The sequence below is a fragment of the Capricornis sumatraensis genome, chromosome 17 (genome assembly GCF_032405125.1).
Source record: "Capricornis sumatraensis isolate serow.1 chromosome 17, serow.2, whole genome shotgun sequence".
NCBI classification, from domain to species: Eukaryota; Metazoa; Chordata; class Mammalia; order Artiodactyla; family Bovidae; genus Capricornis; species Capricornis sumatraensis.
The window spans coordinates 55,091,609-55,116,499 of record NC_091085.1 but is presented as its reverse complement, the minus strand read 5'-3'; the positions used below and the strand labels follow the sequence as shown (position 1 = coordinate 55,116,499).

The following is a 24,891-nucleotide window of genomic DNA, read 5'->3' as shown; positions in this document are numbered from 1 at the left end:
TGCCCGCTGCGTGCCTTTTGAGATTACCAAGGTAGGAAATGTGCCATCAGGTTTGGGCTCATCTTTCAGAATAAATATGCTCCCGGCAGGGGGAGGGAGTGGAATCTTTTTGCACTTGACATTCGCAGCATCTCAGATATTTTTGGTTCCCATACATTTGTGCCCTCCGTGATTTATCATACTGCATGTTCCTGGAAGATACAGTCTATGTCTCTTTCCTTTCCTTCCTGGTTCCTCGCCATCATGGTGACTGATATTATGAACAGCAGGTCTACATTTGAAGCCGTCTTTTTCCGTCATAAACACCAGCAGTTCCAGATGAGCCCATTTCCCAGGGACGATACACTTGGCTTTATTTATTTATTTTAATTTAAATTTTTAATTGGAGGATGATTGGTTTACAGTGTTGTGTTAGTTTCTGTGGTACAACAATGTGAGTCAGCTGTTTAATATGTGTATAGAGATTCCCTCTCCGCATTGAGCCTCACTCCCACCTCCCCCATCCCACCCCTCTAGGTCATCACAGAGCAGCAAGCTGAGCTCCCTGCGATCTGCAGCGGGCTCCCACTAGCTGTCTGTTTCACACCTGGCAGTGTACATATGTCCGCTTCTCTCTCAGTTCACCCCACCCTCCCCTTCCTGGCTATGTCCACGTGCTCATTCTCTACGTCTGTGTCTCTGTTCTTGCCTTGCAAATAGCATCATCAGCACCACATTTCTAGCTTCCAAACATTTGAGTTAATATTGCTGTTGTTTAGTCACTAAGTCATGTCTGACTCTTTCGTGACCCTCATGGATTGTAGCCCATCAAACTGCTCTGTCCATGGGATTTCCCAGGCAATAATACTGGAATGGATTACCATTTCTTCCTCCAGGGATTCTTTCCAAAACAGGGATCAAACCTGCATCTCCTGCATTAGCAGGCAGATACTTTACTACTGAGGCACCAGGGAAACCTCATGCATTGACAGACAATATCTGTTTTTCTTTTTCTGACTGACTTTACTCTGTATGACAGACTCTGAGTTCATCCACATCACTACAATTGACTCAATTTCATTACTTTTTGTGGCTAATATTCCATTATATATTTGTATGTATATATATACATATATACATTACAACTTTTAAAAATTAATCAATTAATTGTAATTGGAGGCTAATTATTTTACATTATTGTGGTGGGTTTTGCCATGCACTGACATGAATCAGCCACGGGTGTACATGTGTCCCCCCATCCTGAACCCCCCTCTCACCTCCCTCCCCATTCCATCCCTCTGGGTTGTCCCAGTGCACCAGCTCTGACTGCCCTGTGTCAAACATTGAACTTGGACTGGCCATCTGTTTCACATACGGTAATATACATGTTTCAGTGCTATTCTCTGTAATCATCCCAGCCTCGCCTTCTCCCACAGAGTCCAGAAGTCTGTTCTTTACATCTGTCTCTCTTGTTGTCTTGCACATAAGGTCATCGTTACCATCTTTCTAAATTCCATATATATATGTGTTAATATACTATATTGGTGTTTTTCTTTCTCACTCTTACTTCACTTTGTATAATAAGCTCCAGTTTCATCCACCTCATTAGAACAGACTCAACTGCGTTCTTTTAAACAGCTGAGTAATATTTCACTGTGTCTCTGTGCCACAACTTTCCATCTGCTGATGGACATCTAGGTTGCTTCCATGTCCTAGGTATCGTAAACAGTGCTGTGATGAACATCGGGGTACATGTGTCTCTTTCAATTCTGGTTTCCTCAGTGATATCACAGCTTCTTTATCAACTCATCTATCCGTGGATACGTAGGTTCCTTTCATGTCCTAAGTATTGTAAATAGTGCTGCAGTGAACATTGGGGTACATGTGTCTTTTTGAATTATGATTATACTCGACTTTGATAGATAGAGGCTAACAACATTTTTCACATGTTGAAATTTAAAGTGTATTGATTTAAAATGGCCTTGCCTCACATGAGTAACCCCATGTCATGATCACAATGGTGATACCTCTTCTATTCAGGGGAGTTAGATGTAATTGAACAAACAGCATGACATAGTCCATATGTTTTGGGAACTTTGGTTTTTTTATCAATGCTTGGGGATAATTAGTGAGAAGGTGTTTTAAAGGTAAACTGTGCTTTGTTAAGTATCCTAATTTTGCAGGTAATGGAATTCCTTTTGGAATCATCTTTGGTGGAACTGATTTAAATGAAGATGTTAACCAGGGAGATAAAAACAAAGTGATGGGAAAAGTCCTTGAAGAAGCCAGGTAATACTTAAGAGAATTTCACAGGAGTTAAGCGTTTAACCCTTTTGGATAAAATTCATTAACACAAAACGATGGAGTAAACCAGTAGTTTGGGAGTTTTTATGTCTTACTCTAAAAAGACAATTTCTTTCTTTCTTTCATTTTTTAATTCAGTCTGCACATGTTTATTTTACCAGGAATAGTCACTGTAAACAAGTTACTGGTCTTGAGCAATTCTTTGACTTCAGTTAATATTGGATGAATGTTCTTAGAATGTTTGTTGTGGTGGAAGAGATAGAATTATTGCTAAGAGTGAGTAAGGGTAAACTCAAGCTTTATTAGCACACAGTTTAGGGTCAGCTTTGCATCGGGTTTGCCCAAGTAGAATGTTTTCATTTTTCCAGTTTTATTGAGATATAATTGACATGCAGAACTGTATCCGTTTAAGGTGGTGGTGTCTTGCTAAGTCCTGTCTGACTCTTGTGACCCCATGGACCTTAACCTGCCAGGCTCTTCTGTCCATGGGATTTCCCAGGCAAGAATACTAGAGTGGGTTGTCATTTTCTTCTCCCAAGGATCTTCCCAACGCAGGAACTGAACCCAACTTTCCTGTATTGCAGGCAACTTCTTTACTGACTGAGCCATCAGGGGTGAATGGCATAATGATTTGATTTGAAATGATTATCACAGCAAATTTAGTGAACACCCATCATCTCCTATAGCTACAAATTTAATTAAGTAGAAAAGAGATTTTTTTTTCCCTTGTGGTGAGATTTACTTAAATGCTTAAGATTTACTCTCTTAGTTCCCCAACCAGGGATAGAACCGTTGCCCCTTGCAGTGGAGAGCATGGTGTCCTAACCACTGAACCACCAGGGAAGTTCCTGAAGCTTTGTGCCCTTTGACTAATACCTTCCTGTTTCTCCCTCCCCTACCTTCTTTCATCTTACTCATGCTTCCATGAGTTTGCCTGCTTTAGATTCCACATATTGATGGAGTCACCCACCCCCCTCTGCCATTTGTGCTTCAATGTCTGGCTTGTTTCTCTGAGCATAAGTATGCCCCAGGTTCATCCATGTTGTTGCAGACGACCGGTTGTCCTCCTTTTTAGAGGCTGAATAGTATTCTAGTGTATGTGCATACCACATTTTCTTTTATTTTTTTAAAATATTTATTTATTTAATTTTGGCTGCTCTGGGTCTTCAGAGCACACAGCCTCTCTTGCACACAGCCTTTCTCTAGCTGGGGCAAGTGGAAGATACTTTCTGTTGCAGTGTGTGGACTCAGTGGTTGGAGTGCATGGGCTTCATTGCTTTGTGGCATGTGGGGTCTTGCCCCACCAGGGATCCAACCCCTGTCCCCTGCATTGGCAGGTGGATTCTTAACCACAAGACCACCAGGGAAGTCCCATGCCACATTTTATGTAGCCATTTGTCTGTTGATGTGTATTTAGGTTGCTTCCATGTCCCCAGTATGTGGGCAGCCTTGGTTTTTTTGTGGCTCATCTGTCACCCTTCCATGACTGAGGAACTGTGGTCAGGGAATCCTGGCCTCTTCAAGTCTGTATAATTGTCCCATTTCTGATCCATACCAAGGACAGAACTCCAGGTTCTATTGTACAGCCTAGTTCAGTTCAATTCATTCGCTCAGTTGTGTCAGACTCTTTGCAACCCCATGGACTGCAACACATCAGGCTTCCCTGTCCATCACCAATTCCCAGAGTTTACTCAAACTCATGTCCATTGAGTCGGTGATGCCATCCAACCAGCTCATCCTCTGTTTTCCCCTTCTCCTTCCACCTTCAATCTTTCCCAGCATCAGTGTCTTTCCCAATGTGTCAGTTCTTCGCATTAGGTGGCCAAAGTCTTGGAGTTTCAGCTTGAGCATCAGTCCTTCCAATGAATATTCAGGACTGATTTCCTTTAGGATGGACTGGTTGGATCTCCTTGCAGTCCAAGGAACTCTCAAGGGTCTTTTCCAACACCACAGTTCAAAAGCAATTCCTTGGTGCTCAGCTTTCTTTATAGTCCAACTCTCATATCCATACACAACTACTGGAAAAACCATAGCCTTGACTAGATGGACCTTTGTTGGCAAAGTAATGTCTCTGCTTTTTAACATGCTGTCTAGGTTGGTCATAACTTTTCTTCCAAGGAGTAAGCGTCTTTTAATTTCATGGCTGCAGTCACCATCTGCAGTGATTTTGGAGCCCCAAAAAATAAAGTCTGACACTGTTTCCACTGTTTTCCCATCTATTTCCCATGAAGTGATGGGACCAGATGCCATGATCTTCGTTTTCTGAATGTTGAGTTTTAAGCCAACTTCTTCACTCTCCTCTTTCACTTTCATCAAGAGGCTTTTGAATTCCTCTTCACTTTCTTCCATAAGGATAGTGTCATCTGCATATCTGAAGTTATTGATATTTCTCCCGGCAATCTTGATTCCAGCTTGTGCTTCATCCAGCCCAGCATTTCTCTTGATGTACTTTGCATAGAAGTTAAATAAGCAGGGTAACAATATACAGCCTTGACGCACTCCTTTCCTGATTTGGAACCAGTTTGTTGTTCCATGTCCAGTTCTAACTGTTGCTTCTTGACCTGCATACAGATTTCTCAGGAGGCAGGTCAGGCTGTCTGATATTCCCCTCTCTTTAAGAGTTTTCCACAGTTTCTTGTGATCCACACAGTCAAAGGCTTTGGCGTAGTCAACAAAGCAGAAATAGATGTTTTTCTGGAACTCTCTTGCTTTTTTCGATGATCCAATGGATGTTGGCAGTTTGATCTCTGGTTCTTCTGCCTTTTCTAAAACAAGCTTGAACATCTGGAAGTTCACGGTTCATGTACTGTTGAAACCTGGCACTCCCAGTGTTTTTTGGTTAAGATAGGTGTCAGTCTTGCTTCTTAAAACTAGGGTCACAGTTGGATGTAGTTGCATTGCAGGACCTTGCTTCTTCCTGAAGACTTCCTGGAAACAAATGTGGCAATACAACCTTTTTAACATAAGGAGTACCTTCTGTGTATGTGTTTGTGTTTTACAACAAATATAGGCATGAAAACAGTGCAGCTCACCTTGAAAGGCGATGTATCATTGTAGGTTTTCTTCTTGTTGTTGTTCTTACACCCTAAAAATTTAATGTCTTTAGATTCCTTCAGTCTGTAATGTATTGCCTTTTAGAAGGAAAATCATTCTTCTTGGGATAAACAGTATGGAATGAATCATCTTATGATATTATCATTAGTATTATTCATTGTGTTATTATTAAAACACACATTGATTTTTGTTTGGGGGCTATTGATTGAAGTTAGTGGGCAGGGAAGTTGCATGAATCATAGATTTTTTTGGTCTGACATGATACAGCACTGTTTTCTATATACAAAGTATTGAACTTGTCTAGCTTTATGACAGGTGTTTCATTTGAATACTTATATTTTTCCTGTAAGGTATACTTTTCAACTTTAAAATTTTATTTATTGATTGGCCCCACCATGCAACAAGCAAGATCTTAATTGCTAGACCAGGGATCAAACCTGTACCCTCTGCAGTGGAAGCTCAGAGTCCTAACCACAGGACCACCAGGAAATTCCCTCAACTTTTTTTAATATTTAAAACTTCTTTTTTCCTGTATGGTATAGTATGTGAACTTATTTTAGCACTTACTTTTTTGGCTTCTGAACACTGTAGTAAGTATTTGGTAGTTATAAATACCAAAATTAAATAAGGAGTATTTGAAATTTGTGAAAATTGCTTAGTGAAGGCTCATCCAGTTGCCTATTACAAAAACTTAACCTTGCCAAGCAAGTGACCAGTAGTTTGTATGGAATAAATTGCCTCATAAATATTTCCACGATTATGAAATCTATAGCATATTAGTAGGTTAAACCACACGAAATTACTGTTTTGTAGCTCAAAAATGGTTGAATGGCAGTAATTTCATATGGCTTTTGAGCTACTTAGTGTTACTGAAGATGTTTTTGACAAACAGAATTCTTTGTCAATGTAAATATGTTTTGAAATGGCAGTATTCAAGCAAAAGTACAAAAGTGGTAGTTTTTATATTTTTCCTTTGTGTTTCTGTTTATGGTTTCCTCAGATAGTATTTCTTTTATTTTTATTTTTTATAGTTGATTTCCAATGTTGTGCTAATTTCTGCTGTAAAGCAAAGTGATTCAGTTATACACATATATATTCTTTTTAAATATTCTTTTCTGTTATAGATTATCACAGCATACTGAATATAGTTCCCTGTACCATACAGCAGGACCTTAGTGTTTATCCATTTTATATATGATGGTTTGTATCTGCTGACCCCAACCTCCAATCCATCCCTCCCCCTGGCAACCATAAGTCTGTTCTCTATGTCCCTGAGTCTGTTTCAGTTTCATAGATAGGTTCATTTCTGTCAAATTTTAGATTCCACATAAAAGTGATAAGACATATTTGTCTTTCTCTGTCTGACTGACTTCACTTAGTATGATAATCTCCAGGCCTATCCATGTTGTTGCAAATGACGTTATTTCATTCTTTTTTGTGGCCAAGTAATATTCCAATGTATATATGTACCACGTTTTCATTATCCATTCATCTGTTGATGGACATTTAGGTTGTTTCCATGTCTTGCCTATTATAAATAGTTGAAATGAGGAAATGGCAACCCACTCCAGTATTCTTGCCTGGAGAATCCTACGACTAGGGGAGCCTTGCAGGCTACAGTTCATATAGTTGCACAGAGTCAGACACGACTGAAGTGACTTAGCACATGTTATTTTAAATGTCTTTTTCTTCTGGGGATCTTTGGGCTAAGAACTCTTTTAAAAGGTTATTTGTTAGGTGAGTGTAAAGCCAGGGCTACTGTTTCTATATAAAGGGCCACAATAAAGACTGTGTTATCTGCAGCTCTGAAATAAATGACATGTCCGACAAGTTAATTCCAGTTGACCCTCCTGACTCCTGGAACATTATCCTGTGCACCTTTGATGAAAACCCTCCCGAGAATCTCATCCTTCCCTGTTGTCTTAAATATGCTGTAGCTCCTACTGATGCCTCATCCTGGGTGTCAAATGAGCAGGATGTGATGGTGGGGACCATTACGTAGGTAGGAACAGTCACTGTCAGCCTCCAGGCTATGATACACACACAGTCTGCTCTGCATACCTGGGGCATTTTTCATTTATTTTCTCCCTCTCTCCATTCTTTTTTCACCCTCACCTGTTTGGATTTTAGGGCAAATTCCTGTTGGAATTTAGGGCAAAACCGTTCCTTCTCTTGCTTAGTCACTCATTCAGCCAGCAGGTATTTTTGCCTCCTGGGTGCCAGACGCTCCAAGGGGCTGGGGCGGTGGATGTGAGCAGAGCAGTGTTCCAGCACATGTGGAGCTGACATTCTCACAGGAAGCGAGAGCGTCAGGCTTGCCGAGTGAGTGGATTTCCCTTCCCACAAAAGCCTGAGGACTGCACTTGTGCATGTATTCGTCAATGCTGTTATGAGGTACAATGCACAGTCTTAGTGTCACTGACCTCGTTCTCTGTTCAATGGCTCTTCTTGGTTCTTGGGATCTTTTCTTTTTGGACAGTGTGAGGCTGTCACTGGCCATGGAGGGGTGCCCTAACCTCTTGCAGATGTTCTGGTAGTTGTGTGAGTACTAGTGGAAAATAATAATAGCAGATGTGAAATGAACGAGGGACCAGGAACTGTGGCAGGCAATTTACAGGCTAGATGCTCTTTGTTTGGTTCTTAAGTTTCTCAGCTTCCCTGGCTTGGGAAGATCCCCTGGAGAAGGAAATGGCAACCCACTCCAGTACTCTTGCCTGGAAAATCCCATGGACTGAGGAGCCTGGTAGGCTACAGTCCATGGGGTCGCAAAGAGTCGGACATGACTGAGCGACTTCATTTCACTTCTAAGTTTCTCATTTTTGCAGTTTTCCGCCAATGAAAGTTTCTACATTCCTTGTAACTGCTGTTTAGCTCCTTGTCTCTCCTTTTTATCCCCATTTTTTGGAAAAAAGCCGATGGCCTTAGAATACAGTTGATGTTATCAATTCACCAATGTTTGAGGGGGGAGGCATAGAGAGCATCTCACTGGATTCTCCAATCCCTACTGGACTCAGATGCAAGGTTTAATGTGGTCTGGTCCTCGTTGCTCATGTTTAACATACACAAAGGGAAGGATTCCGTATTTCTCCCTCAAGTAAGGGGCATACGATTGGCTGTGTCTGGGATTGGTTGCTGGTTGTAAAGGTGGGAGGGGAGAAGGGAAGGCTTGGAGAAGACACAGACAGGAGAATACAAGCTCCCCTTTCTGGGTCATGCCACAGGGGAAGAATCACATAATAATGCCTTTCTTTTGTTGACTCTGCTGTGTGTGCAGCTTGCAGGACTTTGGTTTTGCAACCAGGGATCATATCCGGGTCCTGACCACAGAAGCACCAAGTCCTAACCACTCAACTGCCAGGGAATTCCCTATGAATGGTTCTTTGCTCCAACATTCTTTACTGTGCTGTTTGTCTAATGATGATTTTCTATTTCTACCACTCCTACATTGGTTAATTGGAATTCTACTACAATAAGAGTTGTCTGTTTGACCCTAGTTACTTGTTCAATTATTTATATAGTTACATCAACATGAACTCATGGCTATTTATTTTATTTTATTGGGTTGGCCAGAAAGTTCGTTTGGGTTTCTTCGTGCTATCTTACAGAATAAATTTTTTTAAAATAAATTTATTTATTTTAATTGGAGGCTAATTACTTTAAAATATTGTAGTGGTTTTGCCATACATTGACATGAATCCGCCATGGGTGTACATATGTTCCCCATCCTGAAACGCCCTCCCACCTCCCTCCTCATCCCATCCCTCAGGGTCATTCCAGTGCACCAGCCCCGAGCACCCTGTCTCATGCATCGAACCTGGACTGGCGATCTGATATATGTTTCAATGCCATTCTCCCAAATCATCCCACCCTCACCCTCTTCCACAGAGTCTAAAAGACTGTTCTATACATCTGTGGCTCTTGCTGTCTCTCATATAGGGTTATCATTACCATCTTTCTAAATTCCATATATATGCATTAGTATACTGTATTGGTGTTTTCCTTTCTGGCTTACTTCACTCTTACAGAATGAATTTTTGGCCAACTCAATATTTGACTCTGTAGCTCATATTACCTTTTTTGCTGCCCAAATCACCCCAGCCACAGCTATCGGAGATATTTTGAGTTGACTTCTGCATCCTTTCAACAAGCTCTCTCTGTATTTTGAACTCTCTTACTTTCTGGCACCATACCTAGTTCATTCTGTGGGTACCCAGTCCTGCTTCTGGAAACACGCAATTGTTAATGAGTAGGGGCATTCACATTCTTTGTCCATGAACATTCAATGAATCTTGAGCACATCAGCCTAATCTTCCTTTAGTGAAGCTAGTGAACCACATATCCTGCCCCTGAATATCAAGAAGTTCCTTGCTTCTGTCATCCATCTTGCTTTCTGTCGTTATCTCTGCTTCTCTGTCCTTCCATAAAGGAACAAGAAAAATAGGAAGCGTTGAGCTTGATTTGTTTATTTCCTGCCTACACAACTTCTTTTTTTGGGATGTGAGTGGAGATGAGACCTAATAGCCAATGACCGCAGCTAATAAAGATTGATTGCGCTGTAAATTCCGCTTCTCACCTGTCTGTCACCATTTGTTCCAGAGCGCTGTTTTTCAGTTATGTTGGTTAGATTCTGGCCTAATTGTTATCATTCTTTTTGTTCGCTTTCCTAGATTTGCTGTCGCTTTCACGGAGTCAATGAAGGAAACGGCCCAAAGACAGTGGGTAGGTGTTCCTTTCGTGTTTTGATTTGGGCAGGGCTGGCGAAGTTGCAGGATTGGAGAACAGGAAGGCAGTTTTATTAAAAGAGCTAACAAACTTCCTTTCGGCACTGCCCGTCCTTGGTGGCCATCATGGTGTATTATATTTCTCATATATTGACTTTTTCTTTTTTTTTTAATTTGTGTAGGTACTCTTAAACCTTCACTGATTTTTTTTTTTCTGATGTTCTTCTTGAATAGCAAAAATAGCCCAATACCCAAATCTTTTCATGCTTTGTCAGTTCTCCTTTTGTGTGCTGCTGCTAAGTCGCTTCAGTCGTGTCTGACTCTGTGCGACCCCATAATAGACGGCAGCCCACCAAGTTCCGCCGTCCCTGGGATTCTCCAGGCAAGAACACTGGAGTGGGTTGCCATTTCCTTCTCCAGTGCATGAAAGTAAAAAGTGAAAGTGAAGTCGCTCAGTCGTGTCCGACTCTTAGCGACCCCATGGACTGCAGCCTACCAGGCTCCTCCGTCCATGGGACGTTCCAGACAAGAGTACTGGAGTGGGGTGCCATTGCCTTATGGTTTACAAATCACACTGTAAATGTGGCAGCATCCTCGTACACATTGAGAAAATCTGATTGCACAAGTAGTCCCTTAGGTGGCACCTGGAGTTTCCTAGGCTGGACTCTTACTAGAAGAGCAGTAACAAGCAGAGGGCTTTGTCGCTCTGTGAGTTAATGCCCTTATTGACTTTCTAAATTCATTACAACTTAGGGGACGGGTGAGAGGAGCTGGCCGGAGTCTAAATCCTCTGTAGAGCCCTGGTGGAGCCGGTGTATGCAAAACTAGAGAAAAAAGCCAGCCGAAATGCCACTTGCCTTGGGTGGTCCATAGGCGCAAGGCTATTTTCTCAGGTGGTGGCCCCCTGCAGTGTGCCTGGGCCACCAGGATTGCTGGCGCCTGGGCTTTGCCAGCCAGTCATTGTGCTGGCACACTTACACTACAGCACTCACACCCTTGTCATCTGGAAGCATTATTCCTGTTGGTGGCATTTTGCTGGCTATGTGCATTCTTTATCTATAGGATTTCAACTCATAAAACCTTATGCTTGGAAACGGCTACAGTGCAACAAGGGCAGACACAGTCTTTTGTGGGAATGGTGGTCCTTTACCAAAGCCCAGAGTACCGTGTGTACTTGAAGATACCCTGCAGCCAGAGTGGGGAGTCTTTTTTTTTTTCTTTTCACCTCGAACTTCCCAGGTGGAGAATCCGAGGGGGCATTTTGCAGGGCAATGTAATGAGTGAAAAACAGCAAGCTTCCTGGCTGCCAGTTTCATGTCTGTATCAGTCTGACTGTTCATCAGCCTTATGGTGGTGATGTACCAGTGGTTCTCAAAGGGGTTTCCCCGGGACTCTCTCAGGATCTCTACAGAGTCAAACCAATTTCCTTCATAATGCTCAGACTTTATCAGAGGCATGATGAAAGGCAAAAACCTTTTTCACCATGTGGAGAGCACTGCTGAGGAAAACACTGATGCCTTTATCATCATGAAGGCAGGGGTACCCATGGATTATTCACCACCACCCACTTGTAGTTAAAAAACAAGAGCTAGTTTCGCTTACAGAGAAGGCAATGGCACCCCACTCCAGTACTCTTGGCTGGAAAATCCCATGGATGGAGGAGCCTGGTAGGCTGCAGTCCATGGCGTCACGAAGAGTCGGACATGACTGAGCGACTTCCCTTTCACTTTTCACTTTCATGCATTGGAGAAGGAAATGGTAACCCACTCCAGTATTCTTGCCTGGAGAATCTCAGGGACGGGGGAGCCTGGTGGGCTGCCATCTATGGGGTTGCACAGAGTTGGACACAACTGAAGCGACTTAGCAGTTTCGCTTAAGAATGTCCTTGATGAAGCACAAAAATTATTGATTTTCTCAAACATTAACCTTTGAATACATTTAAAAAAATGTTTTGTGTGATGACATGGGAAGTATACATCAGCTGTTTCTGCTGAGTCTGAGTGAAGGATGGGGTTATCTTGAGCAAAAACCCTGGTGGGATGTTGAGGATAGACTGAACCAGTTACTTCTTCATAGGATTTTTTTTTTTTTAATCTGAAAGACTGGTAGCCAAATTATGTTTCCTCAGACTTGGGCACCTGGCAGTCATTTAGTCATTTCCTTAAAAATGAGATAATTGAGTGAGTTGCTTCCAGAAAAACAACGAGTAGTATTTACTGCCAATGATACCATTTGAATTTTCAAGCAAAAATTAGAATTTGGTAGATAATCCCAAGGACAGAAGAGCCTGGCGAGCTATAGACCATGGGATGGCAAAGAGTTGAAGGTGACTGAGAGATGGAGCACACATACAGGCTGCCAAGAGGCAGACTGCTTCCCTGTACAGCCTTTCCTGATGACATCAGTGGTCATGTTAACAAATGTGATTTTTTTTTTTCAAATGCTGTTTAATGAAATGGTTCCATGTTAGGAAGACCTGTGCCACTCAGTGAACCAATACTTTTCAAAAGACTAATAGGTGGCACTGCAGAACGATACATAGATAACAGAACCATCAAAGTGCAAGGTAGACCTATGGATTTTAATATATCAGAATGTGATGTCATTTCAGGTTCCGTCTTGCAACTCACATTTTAGAAATAACCATTTGTTGAGTTTCGGTGTCATCAGTTCCGTCGCTCAGTCATGTGTGACTCTTTGTGACCCCATGGACTGCAGCACACCAGGCTTCCCTGTCCTTCACCAACTCCCAGAGCTTGCTCAAACTCATGTCCATCGAGTCAGTGATGCCATCCAACCATCTCATCCTCTGCTGTCCCCTTCTCTTCCCACCTTCAATCTTTCCCAGCATCAGGGTCTTTTCTAGTGAGTCAGTTCTTTGCATCAGGTGGCCAGAGTATTGAAGTTTCAGCTTCAGTCCTTCCAATGAATATTCAGGACTGATTTCCTTTAGGATTGACTGGTTGGATCTCCTTGTAGTCCAAGGGACTCTCAAGAGTCTTCTCCAGTACCACAGTTTAGAAACATCAATTCAGCTTTCTTTATAGTCCAACTCTCACATCCATACATGGCTACTGGAAAAACCACAGCTTTGACTAAACAGACCTTTGTCTGCAAAGGAATGTCTCTGCTTTTTAATATGCTGTCTAGGTTGATCATAGCTTTTCTTCCAACAAGCAAGCGTTTGGTGTCAGATCCAAGAATAAAACCCATAATGATCTGAAAAGGCTCAGATCAAAATACTCCTCTCCATTTCAACTACCTATCAGCAAGAATTTTCTTTCCATACTTCAGCCTAAACAACATATGGAAACAGATTGAATAGAGTAGTAAATATGAGACTCCAGCTGTCTTCTGTTAAGCCAGACATAAAAGAGAGGTTTTCCTTGTTGAAGCATTTTTCTCCCCCATGAGTTCCCCACCCCCTTCTCTAATTTCTCAATTAAAATTTCTTTTTTAATCAGAGAATAATTGCTTTACAATGTTGTATTGGTTCCTGCCATACAGTCATAACTATATGTGTATATACATATATCCCTTCCCTCGTGAGCCTCTCTTCCACCCTACCCTCCCACCCCTGTAGGTCATCACAGAGTGCCAGGCTGGGCTCCCTTAACTTCTCAATTTAAATGTCACCTTTGTCCGTAAAATCTATGTGTCTCCCCAATTGGTAGAGATCTGTTCACTGCTGTATCAGTTATTTTTTGCTACATAACAAAGCTCATCAAACATAGTGCTTTAAGACAAACATTTATCCTGTTCTTTGTGTTGTCTGGGCATTTCTGGCTGAGGTCAGCTCAGCAAGGCTGGGTGCTCCAGCGTGGCTTAGCTCACCTTCTGGAGCCCCTCAACTGGGCTGGCTGGGACACTTGCTGTCTCTCTCTGCGTGGTCTATTGCCCTGTATTAAGCTCAGTGGCAGGAGAGTGCAGGCACCAGTGCCTGAGCTGGCTGCACGCTACTGCCTGTGTGATGTTTGCTCCTGTCCTGTTGGCCAGAGCAAGTCAAGAATGGAGACGTTATCTCCTCCTCATTATAGGATGATCTTCAAGATAGCCTTGAAAAAGCTTGGATTCAAGGAGGTGGTAATCTGTGGTCCATTTTAATGATCTGCCACACTTAGCGTTTGTCCCTCACGATTATAACACTTCTTTCCTTTACTTTTCTCTCCGTGTGGCTGTGAGCTCTTTGAGGTCAGGAACCAGATATGATTCACCCCGTTATCCCCAGAGGTAGCATAACACCTCCCATTCAATACATTTTTGTCCAGTTGACTTTGTCAGGAATGGATCCTTCTTTAAAACTTTTAAATACAGAAATGTCCAAGCACGCACAAAAGTAGCAAGAATAGTCGGGTAAAAATCTATACACGTACTGTCTACTTACCATTCTCCAATCCTTATTTAATCGACTCTCATTCTCTACTCACAACTCCTACACACACACACACACACACACACACACACACACACACACACACACACACACAAACTTCTTTTTTCTGGAATATTTAAAAAAATCACAACCACCATGCCATTTTATTGTTTTAACTTTCTAACCCAGCTTTTTTTCTGAACAACTAATTGCCATAGTTAGCTTCCAGTTTTTGAGTCTATAAACCCCTTTGGCTGGCCCCGATAAAAGTCCCCTAAGTAGCATTACAATTTTTTTTTTTTTAACAATACTGTATTGGTTTTGCCATACATTGACATGAATCCACCACGGGTGTACATGCGATCCCAAACATGAACCCCCCTCCCACCTCCCCCCCCACAACACCCCTCTGGGTCATCCCCGTGCACCAGCACCAAGCATGCTGTATCCTGCATCGGACAGAGACTGGTGATTCGATTCTTACATGATAGTATACATGTTTCAATGCCATTCTCCCAAATCATCCCACCCTCTCCCTCTCCCTCTGAGTCCAAAAGTCCGCTATACACATCTGTGTCTTTTTGGCTGTCTTGCATACAGGGTCATCATTGCCATCTTTCTAAATTCCATATATATGTGTTAGTATACTGTATTGGTGTTTTTCTTTCTGGCTTACTTCACTCTGTATAATCGGCTCCAGTTTCATCCATCTCAACAGAACTGATTCAAATGTATTCTTTTCAACGGCTGAGTAACACTCCATTGTGTATATGTACCACAGCTTTCTTATCCATTCATCTGAGTAGCATTACAATTTGATGAATGTTTTATGTTTCATTACGTTTTTTAAAAAACTTTTTATTTTATATTGGAGTATTGATGATGAACAATGCTGTGATGGTTTCAGATGCACAGCAGAGTGACCCATTCCATTTTATCTGTGTATATATGCCATTTACCTGCAAATATTCCTTGGGTAAAAGCTTTTTTTTTTTTTTTTAACATAAGCTCCATGTTATGGATCCATTTGTGGGCAGGAAGATCATACTGTGTAAGGAAGAATAAAAAAGGGCTCAGGGATGTTAACATTTTATGAATAAGTTGGAAGAACTTGAGTCAAGGAGTTTAGATGACGAAAGGGAGGAGTATGGAGCCTTTGAGTTGCAGACACATTGAATTAGAGACAAAGATGGAACCTGAGGGGTAACTATCTAGCTGTGGTCAGAAAGGAGTGCAACTGGAGATAACAGATGTAGGAGTCAGCAGTGTCAAGGTGATACTTGAAGCGTGGAAATGATTATTCTTAGATGGGATTAACTTTTAGACGTGATGATGAGAAAGCAGTGTTAAACGCATAGTTTAGTTACATTTGGGGCCGACTTTGCAGTCCTGGTGATAATAGCCAGCAGTATCCTATATGAAGAGTCATTTCTTGTGTTTTAGGCTGGGCCGAGGGGCTTGCTGGATCTTAGTTCCCCTTCCACTGCAGTGAGCCCTGAGCCACCGCAGTACAATGAGAGCAGAGTCGTAACCACTGGACAACCAGGGAATTCCTGGAAGGATCATCTTACATTTCAAGATTAAGTTGGCCATTTGCCTGTCACCCAGGAGGTCAGTCACACTCTAAGCCTGGGTTAGCAGTCTTTGTTTTCAGAAAGATACTTTCCTGAATATAATAACAAGGCATTTGAAGAAAAATGGGAGAAGTCAGCAAAACTTGTTTGGTTTTGGATGATGATATCAGAGGCAGTATCATAAAAGCTCATAGCAGAAAGGATGAATTTATTTTTATAGTTTAAAGTGGTGGGGTTAGTTATTAAATTCGAATGTGAACCTGTTTTTTTTTTTTTTAATACAGCTTTATGGAATTTTTTTTTTTGGTGGATGATTTTTCAATAAAGTTAGCTCAATATCTTTATTTGATTAGTTTTTAAAAATAAAAACTATATAGAAATAATATAAAGGTTAACTGTTCAGCCATATCTTCGGAATTCTTTGAGATGGATTTTTGTGGAAAGACTGTTTATAGTTATGTGTTCTGAACAGTGATGCAGTTTTTGAATAATTAAGGTTTGTTCTTCATTATTGAACTGCCAGCTCTTGTTTTTAATTCTTTCTTCTTTATTTTGGTGAGCAGGCTTGACTCAGGTATAAATATAGTTAATCCTTTCTAATTATTATCAGACCAGAATCAAGTTCCAATAATCCCGGATTAGAAAGAAAGACTTACAGCCTTTGCTTCTTACTGCTTTTGTGATTTTCATTAAAGTCTGTGTAGATAAATACAGTTTTGAGCATAAAAGCTGGCCTAAAACTGATATTTTCTTAAGCTTCATTTGTATAAAAACACATGCACGCTCTTATAAAATTTTAATTTTATTAAAAAAAAATCTAATTTTATTAAAAAAATTTTTTTTTGCCTCTGCCATGTGGCATGTGGGATCTTAGTTCCCTGGTCAGGAATTGAACCCGTGCACCCTGCATTGGAAGTGTCCTCGCACCGCTTAACCACTGCATCACCAGGGAAGTCCCCATAGGCACTCTCTCGATACCAGCACTATACTAGAAGTTCAATGCAACCGACAAAGGTGAGCCATAGATCCAATTTAAAATTTTCTGGTAGCCACATTTTAAAAAGTAAGTGGAAACAAGAAAAATCAGTTTTAATGGTCTGTTTGACTTAATCCACCTCCTGCAGTTAGCCAACCTGTGAAAGATCAGCCAGCCTGCAAAGACTGCCCTCACTTTTGACATCAAGTTCAGGGGGTCCCCAGAACCAGCCTCAAGTTTGAGAATTTCCTTGCAAGATTCAGAACTCAGTGAGTGTTATTATACTCACAGTTGTGGTTTACTGCTGGGAAAGGATACAGACTAAAATCAGCCAAAGGAAGAGACACAGGGGCTGATCCTCCATGGCCTTCTCCCTGGTGGAGTCAAGACTGTGTGCCCTCTGGTTATCCACCAGTGGTCATTTTAACCTCCAGTTATTTTAAAACAGATTTTATTGGTGTATAGTTGCTTTACGATTTTATGTCAGTTTCTGCTGTACAACAAAGTGAATCAGCTGTATGTATACATATATCCCCTTTTTTTGGATTTCCTTCCCATTTAGGTCACTACAGAGGACAGAGTAGAGTTCCCTGAACTGTACAGTAGGTTCTGGTTATACATAGTAGTATATATACGGGACTTCCCTGGTGGCTCAGATGGTAAAGCGTATGTCTACAATGCAGGAGACCCGGGTTCGATCCCTGGGTTGGGAAGATCCCCTAGAGAAGGAAATGGCAATCCACTCCAGTACTATTGCCTGGAAAATCCCACGGACAGAGGAGCCTGGTAGGCTACAGTCCATGGGGTCGCAAAGAGTCGGACACGACTGAGCATGGGGTCGCAAAGAGTCGGACACGACTGAGCGACTTCGTGGTTCGTGGTTGGTAATTGAAACCTTTTCTCTCTGCAGAACCAATGAGTGTGGTTTAATTTGTCTCCACTGAGTTCAAAACCCCACAGGCCTGTGTAAAGTTTAACTGCACTGTTTATGTGCTTTTTTTCTAGTAAGTACTCAGCTAAGAGGACTTTTTCTAAATTCAAATGTTTATTTGTTAACTATTTTTACAAAATCGTGAGCTTGAGTCAATATTGCTTGATGCAATTATCAGATTCAGAACAACATGTCACATGGGTACTCTTTGCTGAGTTTAGTGCTGAGCTAAGTTCCCTGGCATTGTTACTTTTCAGTGGGTTTTTTTTTTTTTTTTTTTAGTTGGAAACTGAGTCACTGCCTCCAGAGCCCTCGTGTATCTACCCTGCCTTGGCACTCCTTAAAGAAAAATAACTTTCTGGAAGCAGTTAGGTGATGCTTAAAGAGTAATTTTCCTTTCATTGTGTACCTATACTCATCAAAGTTCTTTTGGAAGTTAAAATACAGAAAGCAAGACAGATCTCATTGGCTGTCATATGCCCGGTTCATGGCACAGGTGAGCTCAAAAGGCCAATGTCCGTGTTAGTTCTGTTCTAATCTGAATGGGCTGCCTCTTGCCTAATCGTTGAAGTTTGTTGTCCTGAGAATTGCTTATTTCTTCTTCTTCCTGCATGGCCTACTGCTTTATATCTGATCATCTTTGAAAAATCACATTGACAGAAGCTATACAGACCACATCTTTTATTATGGCTTATACTATAGTGGAATCTTAGGAAACATTTGCTTCCTTTGTTTCATCTTTGGAAACCCTAGTTTGTAATGCTGGCCCTCCCTGCAAATAGGCTGCAAAGGAAGCTCCAGGGACTGGTCATATCCTAGGGAGCTAATCATTTCTAATAACTTCTATTATGATTGGCTTCCCTCAGAGATTTCTTGATAGAACTGCAAGTGTTCTTTGCATTTTTCCCCCCATGTGAGATCCTTGAGAATTGAAAAATTTTAAAGTTTTTCCAAAGAATAGAAAAACTCATCATTTTCAGAGTATAGATTCTGAGTTAACCTTTCCCATAACTTGGGGCACAAACTTTTGGAATGATCTGAAGCATTGCTTCTAATTCAAAAGATTACTAAGGCACAGAACAGCAGGGGAAGCTTGTGAATAAAATCAGCAATGCGTGCATGAATAAAATCATCTGTACATACGTGCTAAGTCGCTTCAGTCGTGTCTGACTCTTTGTGACCCTGTGGACTGTAATCCACCAGGCTCCTCTGTCCATGGGATTTTCCAGGCAAGAATACTGGAGTGGGTTGCCATGCCCTCCTCCAGGGAATCTTCCCGACCCAGGGATGGAACCCCACATCTCTAATGTCTCCTGCACTGGCACGCAGATTCTTTACCACTAGCGCCACCTGGGAAGTCCCAGATCACCAATGATTCCACTTTATTTGCTCCATAGATTTAACTGTATTTTTTAAAATCTTCCTGGGGATTTTCCTGTTGGCATTCCTATTTCTTGAATCGCTGGACTAGATTACCTATTACACATTCATGCCTTGATGTTTGCCCAGGGTTGTTTGTTTCATTTTTATTGCCTGTTCCAGATTGGATCCCTGAAATCGGACCCCAATTTAGTTTTCAGATTTCTCCCCCATCTCATTCGTGGATTTTTTTCCTTTTCTTGAAAAGTCTTGGCTTGGTTTAGTTGTAAGAATTCTGTGAAAAGGTCATGCCCCCTCCTTTTTTATTTTTAACTCTTTTTTATTTTTTAGCCTTGCCTCTTAGCTTACAGGATCTTAGTTCCCCAACCAGGGATTGAATCCAGGGCCCCATCAGTGAAAAAGCTGAATCCTAACCACTGGACCATCAAGGAATTCCCTGGACATTATTTGCTTTTCTTGCTTAAAAACAATTTTTAAGGGGAAAAAGAAAAAGGAGAAAAGAAGAGACCTGTGTCACCTGAAAAGTGCCCAATTTCTGTGTTTTGTGATATATTTCGAGTTTTACACTTATTAGTCATGATTTCTTTGAACTCACTTATAACTACTTTAAGAGGACTTTTAACAAATCCATCATCAGAAATTGAAAATAATTAATGATTTTTGCCACCTGTAGAGGATGAAACTATGCACAGATTTTTAAAAATAATATTTATTGTGCTTTCCACTTAGCATAAACTTTAATTTCAGGTCATATTAATCAAAGAGTGGGAAATCTTTCTGTTGTTTCCATCTGTCTGGTATTCCATTATAAAAAGGCATAGATGAGTATTTAAGTTTGTTACAAAGTCCCATATACTTATAAGTATTTATCCAAAAGGGCCTTGGCTTTTTATATCTAGTAGTGGGTCAAATTAAGTAATGGTTTCACATAGACATTAAAAATGGAGAAAAAAAAATGGAGAATCTTCCTTCTCCATCCTTCCTACACACACACATATACACAGTCTTCTTTTTCGTTTTATGCATCGGTGAGCTCATTTTGCAAAGGAAATGATATATATGTAAGGACTTCAACTCATGTTATTTCAAGGCAAGTGAAACAACAGTAAATATTGAGCAAAGAACCCTGATTTGTATTTAGAATATTTTAATACAGAGAATGATTTTCAAAATCAATATAAGCCAATTGGCTTTTGCCAGATAGCTTTTTAGTGATTGAAAATAACTCAGATGCAGAGTTCTTTTATATTGTGCCTCTATTTTCTTGATTTGCCTGGGTAAGATCTTCAGATATCATTTATGCCATGTTTTAAAAGCTTATGTCAGACTTGAGGGGGTTCAATAGATTCTGGGGAAATAATCCTCATAGACATAGGTGAAGATTAGCAGGTAGACCCAGATGTTTCTACATAGAGTCAATTTATTCTGTTTACTGAGTTGAAATACCCATTTAATTAATTAATCTTTGTGCCCAAAAGAGCTTTCTTGAGAGGAGCTTTTGGGGTTTATTTATTTATTTTTAAAAATCCTGCATATCTTTTAAAAAATAAATATTTATTTATTTATTTGGCTGTGTTGGGTCTTACCTGTGGTGTGCAGGCTGAGTTGCCCCACGGCATGTGGTATCTTAGTTCCGTGATCCCTCAGCAGGAATCGAACCCATGTCCCCTGCGTAGGAAGGTGGTCTCTACTCACTGGAACACCAAGGAAGTCCCCAAAGGGGTTTTATGTGTTTCTAGTTGCACAGCACAGTTCTAACGAAAACAGTAGCAAGGCTATAAACTCCATGTTGCCGGACTTTCATGAATCGAATTTATATAGAATTATATTGAAGCTGTTTTTGTCAAAAACATTGTATTACCTTTAAAGTTGAAATGCCATCTGGGTGTATTTTTTTTACCATGCTTCAATATCTTTTTTATAGGCATTTTCTAACCCAACGTTGTAGCCTTTAGGGCTGGTTAAAGAAGAGATGCTCTTAAGCCTGTACTGCATTCCAATACAATTTTCTTCAGTTTTCTAATGAAATTATAATTAAACAAAAAGGAATGTTTTAGGGCTCTGAGCTAAATTCTGACATCAAATGGTTACTATTATCCTTTTTTTTTTTCCCATTTAGGTTAACATCTTTTTTAACTAGTAGAGGTTTTTGAAACTTGTGTGTGTGTGTGTGTGTGTTTTGGAGGCTTGCTATTTTAAGGGTTTTTTTGTTTGAAGGATGCCTCTCTGCTCTATGGTGAATTGAGGAGGATACGCAAGACTTTTAGAGGTCTCAGATGCCTCTGATGGTTAAATGTAACATGTCATGCTAAGGTGAAAAGCGAAACGAGACTGGTCTCCCTGTACCAAGTTCCAATCAGCCGTCGTCCTAGCATGGCTGGAACGTGCCTCTCCCAGAAACTTCCCGTCCAGCAGGGAGAGGGCAGGGTAACTTCTACTTCTCCTCATTAGTTATCTCTCCCTTCTTGGGAGTGCCTCATCTTAAATTTGTTTCCTAAAACATAAAACTGATTTGAGGATGAAGGTCAAAGTGGACCAGCAGATCACATGCAGTACATGGGCTCCAGATCACCTTAAGGAACACTCGGAACACTGCCCCCACCACACACACACGTTCAGAGCTCAGCGTGGGGGACGACTTCTGGGATGGCCACTCTTTACCTAGTTTAGTCATTTCATGCATGGAGCTCAGATTTAGGCCTCTTGGCCAAAAAGTACACCTTTTAAGACTTTTTCACCCAGGTGACCATATCTTTGGCTATGTACGAGAAACACCCATCGGAACCTACCTGGCCCTGCTGCCCTTTACAAGCGGATGTCTCCCTTCGCTCTTGCAACCTCCATCTTGGAGGTCTAACCCTGATTTTAAAAATATTAATGTCACTGTTTCAATATGAACTCGAGAAATGGATTCTTTTTCTTTCTAGCAGTTTTGTGAAGTCCCACCAGAAAACATCACCAGCAGTAGTGAGTTTATCTCTGGGGACCCATATCTAGGTTATCATGCAAGTATTGCCTTGTCCCTTGATGTCAAAGAGGCTCTTGGGGAGATGCTTTACAGGGTCCTTGAGACTAGTCCATTCACCTCCTGGAAGAATCTGCCCCCTGATGCCTGTCCTCCCGTTTCTCAACATATTTGGTTCCCTTCCTCCATCTCCACCTTCTCCTCCATCTTTGTCTTCATCTCCTTCTCACTTCCCCCTCCTCCTTCTCACTTCCCCCTCCTCCTTCTCCTCTGCCCCTTCCTCCTTTCTTCCCTAGAGGTGGGGAATGTACTCTCTCTTATTCAAGGACTTGTATCCTCAAACCACATTTCCCCCCAAAAACTTCGACCTTCAGCCTCAGCTCCTGATGGGCACTTGATGGGCTTTGTCCCTGCCATGTTTTCTGTCTGAGCTTCATAACTTTTCGACTAACATAGCAACTATATTACAGATATCTGTAATGTTGCATAATGCTTGATTTAAGGGAGATCTTTGTGCTTCTTAGCTTAGAAATGCTGCATTTTTAAATGGGCTAACACCCATTAAAAATAGAGGTAACTCTTTGCTCTTAAAAAGTAACTAGTCTATGAGCAGCTGTGTAGATGATTCTTTCCGATGTTTCCAAGAAGATATTTTTATGACCTTCATTTTATTTCTAAGTAACAATGGGAATGGATTATCAAATTTACTTTTTTTTTTCTTTCTCCCCTTTTCAAAAGCCACATGCTAAGGATAAGATCTATGTCCAGAGTCAAGGTAAGAAATTTAAAATATATATATTTGAAAAAAAAAAGTCTTTTATCTTTTAGAGACATGTACTGAAATGGAATAATATGATGTCTGGGATTTACTTGAAAATAGTAAAATGGGTACATTTTTATTATTTTTATCATTAAGATAAAAAAAAGGAGAACCTTATAAAAGAATAATTTAAATTGCAGATAGCAGATCACTTAACAGAGTACAAATACTCTATCAGTGATATGTTTACCAAAGGAAAAGGATGAGATTCTCCATTTATGTTGAGTTGAGATGGGGGCCCTGGAACCCTCTGCCTCCATTCCAACTCTTCCTGCCCTCCTCAGGGTCCTGCCCTGGTTGTGATTTATGACATCCTTTCCTGAGACCCTCAGTTCAGTTCAGTTCAGTCACTCAGTCGTGTCTGACTCTTTGTGACCCCATGAATCACAGCACGCCAGGCCTCCCTGTCCATGACCAACTCCCGGAATTCACTCAAACTCATGTCCATCTAGTCGGAGATGCCATCCAGCCATCTCATCCTCTGTCGTCCCCTTCTCCTCCTTTCCCCAATCCCTCCCAGCATCAGAGTCTTTTCCAATGAGTCAATTCTTCACATGAGGTGGCCAAAGTACTGGAGTTTCAGCTTTAGCATCATTCGTTCCAAAGAATGCCCAGGACTGATCTCTTTTAGAATGGACTAGTTGGATCTCCTTGCAGTCCAAGGGACTCTCAAGAGTCTTCTCCAACACCACAGTTCAAAAGCATCAATTCTTCGGCGCTCAGCCTTCTTCAGAGTCCAACTCTCACATCCATACATGACTACTGGAAAAACCATAGCCTTGACTAGATGGACCTTTGTTGGCAAAGTAATGTCTCTGCTTTTCAATATGCTATCTAGGTTGGTCATAACTTTCCTTCCAAGGAGTAAGCATCTTTTAATTTCATGGCTGCAATCACCATCTGCAGTGATTTTGGAGCCCCCCAAAATAAAGTCTGACACTGTTTCCACTGTTTCCCCATCTATTTCCCATGAAGTGATGGGATCAGATGATCTTCGTTTTCTGAATGTTGAGCTTTAAGCCAACTTTTTCATTCTCCACTTTCGCTTTCATCAAGAGGCTTTTTAGTTCCTCTTCACTTTCTGCCATAAGGGTGGTGTCATCTGCATATCTGAGGCTATTGATATTTCTCCTGGCAATCTTGATTCCAGCTTGTGCTTCATCCAGCCCAGCGTTTCTCATGATGTACTCTGCATATAAGTTAAATAAGCGGGGTGACAATATACAGCCTTGACGTACTCCTTTTCCTATTTGGAACCAGTCTGTTGTTCCATGTCCAGTTCTAACTGTTGCTTCCTGACCTGCATATAGGTTTCTCAAGAGGCAGGTCAGGTGGTCTGATATTCCCATCTGTTTCAGAATTTTCCACAGACCTCTCCTAAACACACCTAGTAAAACACTGACCCACACAATAGAAATCAGAGAATCAATAGTTCCAGGAAGAACACAGCTTAATCCAAGCTGAGATTATAACCAATGCTGAGCCCAGGGTCACAAGTTCAGTTCCACATTATACACATCACATTATTGTTATTGTTGTCGTAATTCATTCGCTAAGTCCTGGCCGACTCTTTGTGAGCCCATGGACTGCAGCATGCCAGGATTCCCTGTCCTTCCTCATCTTCCAGAGTTACACATTTCATTGTCATGGTATAAATGCAGTAGTGGTGTCAGGGATGATTTCAGCAGCAGAATCACTCATCCGATACACTTTTTGTCGGAGCCCCCATTTAAAAATGATGCGCTGACTCAGTGTGTATAAAAGGAGTGTGTCTGTGTCAGGGCAGGCCTGGAGTTGAAGCTCCCGTTCCTCCTC

General features: G+C 41.2%; 1 protein-coding gene across 2 annotated transcripts in view; it reads left to right on the top strand.

The window, feature by feature from the left end:
- Positions 1-24,891, top strand: part of GLT1D1 (glycosyltransferase 1 domain containing 1) — a 115,378-nt gene that overhangs the window by 25,078 nt on the left and 65,409 nt on the right. Inside the window, exons 3-5 of one of the 2 annotated variants that reach the window (XM_068990132.1) lie at positions 2,163-2,268; positions 10,005-10,056; positions 22,995-23,031. In XM_068990132.1, the coding sequence (XP_068846233.1) occupies positions 2,163-2,268; positions 10,005-10,056; positions 22,995-23,031 (195 nt within the window). The remainder of the gene's footprint in view (positions 1-2,162; positions 2,269-10,004; positions 10,057-22,994; positions 23,032-24,891) is intronic. The other variant, XM_068990133.1, reaches the window with a different exon arrangement.